The 12666-nt window shown below is 40.2% G+C and overlaps 1 protein-coding gene across 9 annotated transcripts in view; it reads left to right on the top strand.

Annotated features, from left to right (window-relative positions):
- Positions 1–12666, top strand: part of LOC147029520 (uncharacterized) — a 114195-nt gene that overhangs the window by 61227 nt on the left and 40302 nt on the right. For all 9 annotated transcript variants that reach the window (XM_085872607.1, XM_085872610.1, XM_085872608.1 and 6 more), the window contains 3 exons: positions 3367–3410; positions 4990–5125; positions 7273–7413. In XM_085872607.1, coding sequence (XP_085728733.1) covers positions 3367–3410; positions 4990–5125; positions 7273–7413 — 321 coding nt within the window. The remainder of the gene's footprint in view (positions 1–3366; positions 3411–4989; positions 5126–7272; positions 7414–12666) is intronic.

Below are 12666 nucleotides of genomic sequence, written 5' to 3'. Positions count from 1 at the left end.
TTCAGTGCCCACAAGCTCATCGCTTTACTTGGTATTCCAACGCTGGCGGTGTGGCAAAGGAGATTGACTATGTCCTCGTTGACGGTCGCTGGAGGATGATCCAGAACTGCAAGGTCTACCGGAGTGCTCAGTTCCTCAATACTGACCACCGGCTTGTTGTAGCAACTCTAAAGCTGCACCTTAAATCCTGGAGAATGGTACCATCCCAGCCTAGGCTGGATGTTGGCAAGCTCAAGAATGAGAGAGTAGCTGAGGAGTTTGCAAACTGGCTGAGTGGACATTTGGGGTGTCTGGGTGCTTTGGGGGGTCCTGAAGAGTTGTGGAGTGCCTTCCAGACCACCGTCCTTGATGTTGCCGGTGGATGTCTTGGAACTCACCGCAGGGCAAAGAAGAATTTTGTCTCTCAAGGGACACTGGATACCATTGACCAGAGTCGCAGGGCCAGGCTGAATGGCAGAGCTGAGCTGTTCAGGGAGCTGAGGCGTAAAACTGTACGTGCACTTAGGGTGGACAAGGAGGCCTATGGGCGAGGAATCTGTGAGGGGGTAGAGCATCACTTGTGGACAGGTGATTGTCGTCCCGCTTAGAGGGGAATTCGCGCATTGCTTTCATCCAAGCCCATCCCTCGGAGCACTGCAGTTAGAGCAGAGAGTGGTACGCTCTTGACAGAGGAGTCTGAAGTGAAGGCCCGCTGGGCTGGTTACTTTGACCGGTTGTTCCAGGCCGATCCCCCAGCTGTCGAGTTGGACGTCAAGGGTGTTACAATCCCTGTTGCTGACCCTCCAATCAACTGTGGTCCACCTTCGCTTGTGGAAACACGAGCTGTGGTGAACCGGTTGAAATGGGGTAAAGCTCCAAGGATCTGTGGCATCCATGCTGAACTTCTCAAAGCTGGTGGGAATGCTGTACTCGTGTCATCGCATGCAGTTTTGTGCTCTGCCTGGAATGCAGGCATCATCCCAACTGACTGCAAGAGGGGCCTTGTTGTCCCTCTCTGGAAAGGGAAGGGTGATCGCCAAGACTGTAACAACTACAGAGGGGTAACGCTGCTCTCAGTGCCAGGCAAGGTATTTGCTCGGATAATTCTTGATAGGGTTCGCCACCATCTGCTTGAGCACCAGCTTCCAGAGCAGTCAGGCTTTACACCAAATAGGTCAACGATTGACCGTATCCTTGCTCTTCGGGTCCTCACCGAACGCAGACGAGAGTTTCAGCAGGGGCTGCTTGCAGCCTATGTTGATCTCTGTAAAGCGTTTGATTCAGTGAATTGGGATGCCCTCTGGAGGATTCTTGGTCTTCGTGGGGTGCCACCAAAACTGATTGATCTGATGTCTGAACTCTCCTCTTGCACTGAGAGTGCTGTGAAGTGTGGTGGTACCATCTCTGAATTATTTCCAGTTGTTACTGGAGTTCGTCAGGGGTGTGTACTGGCCCCCACACTATTCAGCACTTGTATGGACTGGATTTTAGGGAGGATGTCAGAAAGATCAAGCTGCAGTGCGTCGTCTGGGAATGTCAAGATCTCGGACCTTGATTTCGCAGATGATGCAGTCATCTTTGCGGAGACTTTACATATCCTTTTGGGGGCCCTCGAGGTGCTGAATGAGGAGTCGGAGCCCCTGGGATTACAGGTTTCTTGTGTCAAAACTAAGATCCAGGCTTTCAATGACATCTTGGATGCTGCTGTCCTGTCTGTGTCTGTTTATGGTGAGGATGTTGAGGTCATGGAGAGATTCACTTACCTTGGCAGTGATATTCATGTCTCTGCTGGCTGTGAGTCAGAGGTCAATAGACGTCTGGGTCGGACCTGGGGAGTCATGGATTCACTGGATCATGGGGTGTGGCGCTGCCGGTACCTGTGCAGGATAACGAAAGTCCGAGTCTTCAGGTCCTTGGTGCTTCCACTCTTGCTCTATGGATGCGAGACTTGGACTCTGACCAAGGATCTGAGATGGAGACTTAATTCCTTTGGTACCAGGTCTCTTTGGAGAATCCTTGGCTCTCGCTGGTCAGATTTTCTGTCCAACGAGCGGTTGCTGAGAGAGACTCAGATGAAATTTGTTACCTGCATAGTCAGTGAGCATCAGTTGCGGCTGTATGGACATGTGGCTCATTTTCCTGACGCTGATCCTGCTTACCAGATTCTCTCAGCGAGGGAGTCTCGTGAGTGGAGGAGGCCAATCGGCCGACCACGTGCCTTGTGGTTGCAGCAGGTTGACCACCATCTCAAGGAGATGGGGATGGGCCTGGCATCTACCTGGGGGAAGGCCAGACGGAGGCCCCTGGAGTACCAGCGGAAAGTGGACGCAGCGACGCGCTGTTCTGGCACATGCTCCCATACCTGACCTGACCTGACCTCAATTCTGATTCTGTCACTGGACTGGATGGCATCAGCTCACATGCCCTAAAAACCTGTTCTGTTGCTATTTCACATCCTCTCTCTGCTCTTTTCACCCTATTAATTGCTTCAGGTCATCTTCCATCTACTTGGAAATCAGCGAACATCATGCATTACATTTGCCCAGAGAAAAAACTGATCTTCTTAATGATAGACCTATCAGCTTGTTTCCAATCATCAACAAGGTCATGGAATCCATCATTGCTTTTGACATCCTTCCTTTTCTCCAACTGCATCATCTCAGATTATCAATTTGGATTCTGACCAGGTCACTCTAACATGAACATGTTGCTTCAACTCTCCCAATGATGGATGGAGGCTCTCAATGTCAGACATGAGATCAGGGCTGTCTCTATAGATATATCTCGAGCTTTTGATACATTCTGGCATCCTGTCTTGCTCTCCAAACTCTTTGCCTAAAACGTCAAAAGCCAAATCCACTCTTGGGTTTCTGACTTCCTCCATTCTTACAGCCAATGTGTGGCTCTAAATGGATTCCTTTCACCTCCTCTCCCTGTCAAGGCTGGAGTGCCTCAAGGCAGTGTTCTAGTCTCCATTAGACAATGGGGTGTCCGGCCGGAGCTGCCATTCTTGTAGTCTTCCCCTCGGAAGAACATAAAACCACAAACACTTCGTTAAAGATAACAGACTTTAAATTCTGACTGATGTCACAGTCATGTCACAGACCATGACATTTTTTGGCATTTTGAAAGAAAGTTAACATGGCAAATGAAAAATTACTGACCGAGGCTGAGCATCATTGACAGAGTAATTACACACCACGACAACTTCATTTCCCTAAAAAATCCAACTTTGTCTCCTTATTTATAATTTATCTGAAGCCATTGTTGACTTGTGCTTGTTTGTGTGTGGTGGCATTTTCAAACAAGAATCAGACTTTTGCCGCTTGTGTTTCTTTAGTGCTTCATATTCTTCTGTGTTTTTTCACATGCTTTATTCTTTTTCAGATCCCTTGCTGCAACCTCTCTCAAAGGCCACAGCTGTCAATGAGGTTTGTCATATGCATCTATGCACTGGACTGTTTTAACTTATAATTAATAGTTACTATAGTTTTGTGTAGCTGTTCTCATTGTCTTATTCCCTACATACTTGTTCTTCCTCACACTTACTTGATGGAATTGTGTTTTTTTTTTTTCCACAATCAACAGGAGTGCTGTACAAGGATCTCTTAGGTGGTGTCCATTTTGTCCCATTGGAGTAGAGGCTTTCATATGCCTTCAGGTTGAGATTCTTTCGGACATGTACATAAGCAGTGCAGGGTATCACTCTACATAGAATGAAGAACTAGTCTTGCTTATTGATGCTCGTGTTAATCTATCAGTGAACAGGAAGAGAAATGGATGGTGTCAACATAACGTTGATTGTGCTTTGCTAACCACCATTGGAAGCAAGGAGAAGCTGACATTTCGGATGATAACTCTTCGTCGGAGCAAAAGGACCGAAAAGGGTTGATGGAACACTCACAAAAGGATTGTTTTGCTCCAACGAAGGGTTAATGCTCCAAGCATCAGCTTCTGCTTGCTTCTCGTGGCGGTGAGCATCCGTTGATCAACATTCTGTTGACTCTATCCATCATTGTTTGGCACCTTGTTCTTCAAAATCCTCCAATCCCCAAAGGGCTTTTAAACACTGATATCCCTTGCACTTGGAAGGCAATTATCACCACACTGTGTAAATTTAATTGCACATAAATTTAAATTTAAACACGTTTCATGTTTTCATTTCCAAAACTTTCATAATTATTCGTTCTTCCTTCCCTCCATATTTTCTTCCCGCCAAAGGCACAAAATGCATGATTTTGGTTTGAACACAAAAAGACAAATTCCTTCAATCAATAGTCATACATCCAAATCGATGACTTTGGCTCATTTTTAAGCAAGAATTGTTTGCATTCATCTTGAAAATGTGAAAGTCAGATGCATTTGTCTTGCTTGTCTGCTCATAAGCATGGCCGAGACACCAAACCTTGTTCATAATCGCATGTCACACTGGGAAAATTGTCGGCTAGTTCCTTTTTTAACTGCATCTCTTTCATTGAAAGATTCACAAAGGGAAGTGTTGGGATTTCACTCCAAGTGAAGCACCAAGTGAGGTCGTGCACGAAGCGAAGCACCATGTTTGATAAATGAAGCACCAACTGAAGCCATACCAGCATTTAAATATTCCATGGGGACTTTTAATCATGAGGGGGTGATTGGTGCCAGCACCTTGATCACAATTCCAAAATGTTGCCATAACTGGTCCAGAGATGAGAGGGTCACTGTCACATCAATTTGTCCAAAGAAAACACTAACATGGCACCACAAAGATTTTCCTGGTCATGCGACACATCAGAATGAGACCCTGGTGAAATTTGAAATGTATGCTCTGAGCAGGTCCATTTTAACGTTTGCCCTGAACAGCTGCTTAGTGAAAGACCCGGGCCAATCTTTCACATGCTATGAACTGCCAACTTCATACTTGTGGGACTTTGTTTATAATTTTTTTAATTAACGAACTTGTTCATAATGAAATGCATTTTATCCCATTTGAAAAGTGACATAATCATTGAGAAAATGCTTTCTTTGCAGAAGCTGGAGAAGAGTGAGAATATTGCAATGTCAGCTTTAGTGAAGGATTTTCAAGCACACGACTTAGAAAGGGAAAAAATAATTGCGGGATATGATCCGAGGCTTGAAGAGCAAGACGAGCCCTCTGCAACAAAAGGTAAGCTATTCTTCCCATCACTTCACCCTCATTCATTCTCTCAAACTCATAAGTGAACAACACAATGTGTTTCGTGCCTTCAGAAAGGATTCACACCCTTCGACTTTTGTCACATTTTGTTGTGTTGCAGCCTGAATTTTAATTGAATGAAATTTACTTTTGTGTCACTGATCTACACAACCGACCCCATAATGACAAAGTGAAAACATGTTTTGAGAAACTTTTACAAACTAATTTGAAATGCAAAGCTGAAATGTGTTGAGTCAATAAGTATTCAGCTCCTTTGCAATGACACTCCAAATTGAGCTGAGGTACATCCAATTTCCTTTGATTATCCTTGAGATTCCTCAACAACTTGATTGGAGTCCATCTGTGGCCAATTCAATGAACTGGATATGACTTAGAAACACACCTTTCTATATGAGGTCCCACAGTTGACAGTGCATGTCAGAGCAGAAACTCCACCACGACAACCAAGGAACTGTCCATAGAACTCCGAGATAAAATTATGAGGAGGCATCGATCTGGGGAAGGGTATAAAACAATTTCTAGAGTGTTAAAAGGTCTCAAAAGTACCGTGAACTCCATCGTTAGGAAATGGATATAATATGGAACTACCCAGACTCTTCCTAGAGCTGGCCATCTGACCAAACTGAGCAAACTGGAAAGAAGGACATTGGTCAGGGAGGTGACCAATACCCATTGACTACTCTGACAGAACTAGAGTTCCTTGGCTGAGATGGGAGAACCTGCCGGAAGGACAACAATCTCTGCAGCACTTCACAAATCTACAGTTTATGGCAGAGTGGCCAGGTGGAAGCCACTTCTGAGAAAAAGGCACATGACAGCACACCTGAAGTTTGCAAAAAGGCACATGACAGCACACCTGAAGTTTGCAAAAAGGCACATGACAGCACACCTGAAGTTTCCAAAAAGCACTTGACAGCACACCTGAAGTTTGCAAAAAGGCACGTGAAAGACTGAGCATGAGGCAAATGATTCTGTCGTCTGATGAGATGAAAATTGAACTCGCTGGCTTGAATGCAAAGTGCTACGTCTGGCGGAAACCAAGCAGAGCTCATCACCCATCCAACACCATCCTGACCGTGTAGTATGGTGGTGGCAGCATCATGCTATAGGGATGAGTTTCAGCGACAGGGACCAGGAGCTCCTCCATATGGTCACATTGAGCCCAATCTTTGCCATATCTGGCATGCTGTGTTGTCGTCCTTAATACACAGTCCAACACAAGTATAAATAGTAGCGGAGACAGCATGCATCCCTGTCTGACTCCTGTACATCTTGGTACATTTAACAATTATCGTCCATCCCCCTGTGCAGCGGGAGACTGGTGTGTGTGTGTGTGTGTGTGTGTGTGTGTGTGTGTGTGTGTGTGTGTGTGTGTGTGTGTGTGTGTGTGTGTGTGTGTGTTTTTCCAAGCCATAACTTTACCATTTGAGCTTTTGTCATCAAATTTTCAACAAACCTTTATGATGACAATATGGAGAAAATAGTGAATAATTGGGTTAAAATCTGAAAGAGCAAAGTCAAAGGGACGATAAATAGGCCTTACTATTCCCACCGCTGCACATCAAGCACAAGACGGCCAGTTTTTGTAATTGCTTCCATGTTTCTTTCCGTATTTACCATTCAGCTTCGTGTGTCTGTCCAGACCATAACATTTTTACCAATTGAGCTTTTGTCATCAAATCTTCAACAAACCTTTACGATGAGAATATGGAGAACACAAATTAATGGGATGTACAATTTATTTTTACTGTCGTTTTCGTCAAGTTTAGTTTTAGTACAAAGCAGACGAGGGCTTGGAAATGCTTTCTAGTTCTATATTTGCTGCACTGTGCAAATGATGTGACGCTGCACATAACCTTATAACTTATCATATTAGTGTTACAAGAGTTTAGTCTTGGGTTTGCAGGATAGTAATTTTGACGATTTTAACGAAGATGTGCTTTCAACTGCTTATTTCTTTCCACCCAGAAATGTTTTGCTTTCTAACAAATGTTTTTCACTTTCCTCCATCCCAAAGATAGTATAATGCACATGATGCTTCACTCTGCTTATGACCAAGATTGTGTGTCAAATCAAGGAGATTATTTTTGGTAAATTTATATTGTCTTCATTCACAGATGCAAATGATATTGTGATTCATTGTGATGGCATTGATGGAGAAAAGCAGAAACTCCTCTTTGAGGGTATTTTGCAGCATAGTGTCGAGTTGTTTACCCTCAAACGGAACACTATGTTACTGACTTGCCAGAGTGCTGAAGGTAGGTGTTCCACCCCAAATAGGTTTTGTCAAATGTTTTTTGAAATATTTTGTAAATTTTAATTTGTAAGTACTATAAAATACTGCTCAAAAGAAAACAACGGCAGCTGTATTCTTAATGATTTATATCTGAAACATTTTTGTCTAAATTTGGCATTTTATGTTTCAACCTTAATGTGCATAAATGTCCCCTGATAACGTTTTTTAAAACTTTTGTACATTCATTGTAAATGATAAACATCAGCAAAACACTTGTGACTAATTTGTTAATTCCGACGCATATTGAACCTTGAGTGGGTGATGAGTTTGGTGTGCAGATGTAAACCATTCTCTCATTTCTGTGGTTCTGCCACTGATGCCCCATAGAGGTCAGTGCAGGAATTCCATTTTGGCCAGGGTACAGGCGATAACTCGTTGCCGAAAGACGTCGGATGTTTATCATTCACCAACTAATTCAAGCAGACAGATCCCCAGCTCAACGTCCATTTAAGGGACGGCGCACTTTTTGATGCAATTCTATGCCTGCAAAGTATCAGATCCATCATTTTATAATCAGGTGGCATACCAACCCAGGATAGACAGCTCAAATGTATGTGCGCTGCCTCTGCGCCATTTTGTCTCCACACCCAAGATGCAAATAAGGCAGTTTTAACATGTTCTCCAAACTACAGAAGTAATAATTTGCAAAGCAAGCAGTTGTTATCAAGCATCATTTTTAATTATCAGCTGTCCAAAATTATTTGCCTTCTTTTGCTTGGAATAAGAGTCCAACCAAAGCTTTCTCAATTCCCCCAAACATTCCAGTGCATGATGACATGACACCTGTGTGCATCAATAAAAAATTATTTTTGATGACCTTGGCCACCTCACCCCTGTTTGTCTATCTGTGAGCAGGCCATCTCATTGTTGTGGACGGATTTGGACGAAATTTATTTGGAGAGGTTGGGTGTTTGACAAGGACAAATTGATTTGATTTTGGTGAAGATCCAGATGCGGATACGAGAACTTTTTGATTATTGAAGTGATTCTTCACTATTGAGAGATGGGGCCAAAAACAATATACAGCAAAATGTTTCCAAAAGTTGTGGATGGGTTCTGATAAAACTTGGTGGATGAGTTGGTTGGGAAAGTACCACGAACAAGGCGATTCGATTTTGGTGAAGGTCCAGATGCAGATCCAGCCTATCAGTGGGATACAAAACAAACTCTTCGGCCTGGTGGAGTTTCGCATGATACCAAGTGCCATTCCCGTTTATTTTGAGATTTGATGGCAATCTGATGAAACTATTATCAGATTATATGAGAAAATTTTGTGAGGGTGTCACCAGGCCCCCTCAGAAGTGGTTTGGCCAAAGGGAAATAGTTGGGAGAGGGATGGGAGCAGGTGTAAGTGTCAGACTTAAATATGTTTTGCATTGGCCTGGATAGATCCATCCAAAATTACAAATTCATCGAATATCTCTGAACGACTCGACTAATTTTGTGAAACACGATGTCATTTATTGGTTGTGAGTAGGGTAAGAATACTGGTTCTGGCTCACTTTTCCCCATGTAAATGAATGGGGGATTTTCAGCCATGAAATTTTTCTTTTTTTTCCCCTAAAAAATAAATCCCCTTTTTAGCCCAAGGTATATTTATTTGTCTCCCCTTTTAACCTGGAGCCTGGTGTTGGCTTAGTTGTTAGGGTGGCGGCTTGGGATCCCAGGGTCCTGAGTTCAAATCCCGTTGGCTGCTGAATTAACACCAGGGGGTTGACTCAGCCTGCCATCCTTCCGAGGTCGGCGAAATGAGTGCCAGTGTACTGGTCCCGGTGTATGCCCCGGTTAGAATAGGTGTACCATATCCCTGTGTGTCGTAAGAGGCGACCAGGGTTGGTGTCAGGAAGGGCATCCGGCCATAAAACATTGCCTCAAGAAAAAGCCAAACCCCTGCACAGCAGGGAAAAATGGCTGTAAAAACGGTCATTTTTTTATTTCCCCTTTTAACCTAGGGGCTCTCTATTCAAATAGCCCATACAACAAGATAAAGATTTGTTAAAGGTGATTCGAAAGAAATATCTGAAACGCCTAAGCCCCGGGGCACTCTCTATTCAAATAACCCATACAACAAGATAAAGATTTGTTAAAGGTGATTCGAAAGAAATATCTGAAACGTCGAAGCCTCGGGGCACTCTTTATCAAATAACCAATGCATATTGTTTAGCTCACTCATTGAACCTATAAACATTTGTTCATTCTCAAATTCCTTCAATAGTTTAATTTTCTTTGCACAATAATCCCCATCTAAAATATTGAAAAACAAAACATTTGAATCTTTATATTTTTTAAGATACCCCTTTTGTGCCATTACGAAATGATAAACTTCTCTTAATGATCTCATCTGACCACCTCCTGAGTTGCATATCATTTTGATATTGTAGTAAATTATTTTTCCATTATTCAATTGATAACCATCAAATTTTTCAGTCCATTCAAACATATTTATTATTTTCTTTACATCCTCTAACTTATTGGTTTTTAAATTGATTCGCATATTTGTTTTATTTACCTTTGTTTTAGATATTTTTTTCAATAAGACTTATTTGATATTTTTCACATTCATTATGTTTTCCATTTATATACCAAGACTGAGATTTTCTCCACTCTTTAGTTTGACTAATACTTGGTTCGACCATTTATATATTGTGAAAAACGCGGCGGTAGCCCTTAAAAACCCTAACCCATCTTCCCATCGTTAAAACTTGTGTCCATATGGAACACAATCTATTCTATTCACTCTATCATACAATACCCATATGGAACACAATCTATTTTATACACTCTATCATACAATATCCATATGGAACACAATCTATTCCATTATCTAAAATAAATCTCTTATCATCAAAGGCTCCTAATGCCTTTTTATTTACTTCTTCACTATATATCTTATGTTTATAACTTCTTATTGTATTCATTTTCCTATATTCTTCTTTCTTATTCATCAAACAATTATAATAATTTCTAAAAGTTATTGATTTCTTTATTACATATTTCTTTATTCCCTTTAACCTTTTATCAATCTGATCACCATACTTATAAGCATATGCCTTTGCTCTCAATCCAATAAACTCACTCATTACTTTTCCACCCAACTCATCCTTAAACTTGCCAATAACCTTTTCATTCTTTTTTGAAAATAACTCACTCTTCTTACTAAAATTACTTGTATCATATACCCCAATGTTTTTCTTCATATCTTTATAAACATCGTCAGTTTTTATATCTAGAATAAAACTATCAGTGTCCATATACAACAATGAAGCATTTTCACCATACTCTTTCTTTAAATCATTATACAAATAATCATACATCAATATCTTTGATAAATCAAGAACTGCTGTTCCAATATAAATTGGTTTATCCATGACAATACTTTCCTTTTTCATATGAATCGCAGAAAAGTTCTCTGAAAAAACCTCTTCTCTCTCAAAACTTGGTTTATTTATCAATCGAGAAGCTTCTTTCCAAGATGTTGCAAATCTAATGTTTTGCCTGTTTCTAACATTCTCCATTGTCTTTCCAAAGACAGCATTATTCATCAATTTATAGAATTCCCCTTCAAATTTTACTTTTGTATTTGTTCTCATATCTGTATTGAATTTAATATACTTTTTCATCCAAGGACTTTGTTTAAATTTTAAAACTCTATGAATTTTAGCTACTCTCAACCCAGCAGATAAATATTGTCTCAAGTTCCTTTGATGCAAAACATATCCCTCTTTATCATAGAATGTTGTTAATAACTTTTCTGTTGATTTGCCTTTAATATTAAAACTTTTATGATAATCACTGAACCATTCTTTCTTTGGGGTTTCTTTCTCACATGCAAAAGGAAGGTCTTTATGCTTATTATGAAGATCACTCGGGTACTTCAAATCAACTTCAAAATAATAACCTTCTTCTTTGTCATTCAATTTCTCTTGAGAAGAAATAACAATATTCATCAAAGCCTTTTCATAATCCTTTTCTTCCACCCACTCTAATTTACCATAAGGCAGGGATTGAGACATTGCCCATCCATACAAATTATTAGCATCAAAGTACATCAAATAATTACTATCTTTTTCACTCTCATAATTTGGAAGATATTTATTATTTGCTTTAGCATATCTTTTTGAACATACTTGTGATATTCCACCTCTCTTAGACTTCTCAATCATCAAAAGCATATCTACATCACTGACTAAATCTATATCTTGTTTTGTCATTTTCAACATTGCACTCCAAGCTAAACCAGGAGCTGTGAAATAGTGGGCAGGATCTAATCCATAACAATTTTTATTATGACAGAGTGATCTAAAAGCTTCAAACACATCAGCTAACAATAAAACATCTGTTTTTAGATACAAATCATGATATTCTCCAAGGTTCTTTATCTTAAATAATTTCCAAATTTCTTGTGCGTGTTTATATTCCTTATCACTTATCTCTTCTTCATAAAGGTTATTATAGAAACTTTCTTTTGAAGGAAGTTGTGTTTCTTTAAATCTCATAAATGAATCCATATAACCATAAGGATAAATTCCCTTACTTGTAAGAATTTTCTCTTTACTTTGAATTTCATTCCTTGTTTCAATTTCCTCTCTAGTTAGAATTCCCTCTTTAATCAGAATTTCATCTATAATCAGAATTTCCTCTTTAGTTAGAATTTCATTCTTTGTTCGAATTTTCTGTATAATTAGAATTTCATCTTCAGTTAGAATTTCTTCATTCATTTCCTCATTAATTAGAATTTCCTCTTTACTTTGAATTCTCTCTTTAATCTGAATTTCCTCTTTAGTTAGAATTTCCTCTTTTGGAAAGAATGAATTAAGATTTGGAAAAGAGCCCGTGGAGCTTAGAGTTGATGCGAGGTAGGCTAGTGGTGTTCCCATAAACTTGTAAGAATCTAGAAACCTAATACGAGTTAAAGGTTTTGTGAATATCATTTTTGTAAATGAAATATACTTTTGACTTGTGTTTGTTATGGCAGAAATATTCCCTGGTGTTTTTGAAAGTTCATTTATAAATAGATGTGTATCATAGTTGGCGCTGTTGTGAAGAAAGACTGGAATAAAAGAAGGTAATTTATAATTAAGATTACAACAGGAATGAGCGGGACCTCTATATTTACCAGTAAGATGACAATGATCCCTAACTTTAGACTCCTCAATTTCCTCCTCACAAATATGACAGATATTGTTCTTTCTAAATTCTAATTTTTCTTCTATGG

The sequence above is a fragment of the Eptatretus burgeri genome, chromosome 3 (genome assembly GCF_056783735.1).
Source record: "Eptatretus burgeri isolate ZD-2024b chromosome 3, Ebu_testis_v1, whole genome shotgun sequence".
Lineage (NCBI taxonomy): Eukaryota > Metazoa > Chordata > Myxini > Myxiniformes > Myxinidae > Eptatretus > Eptatretus burgeri.
The sequence above is the reverse complement of the archived record's forward strand: the minus strand, read 5'-3'. Positions and strand labels throughout refer to the sequence as shown.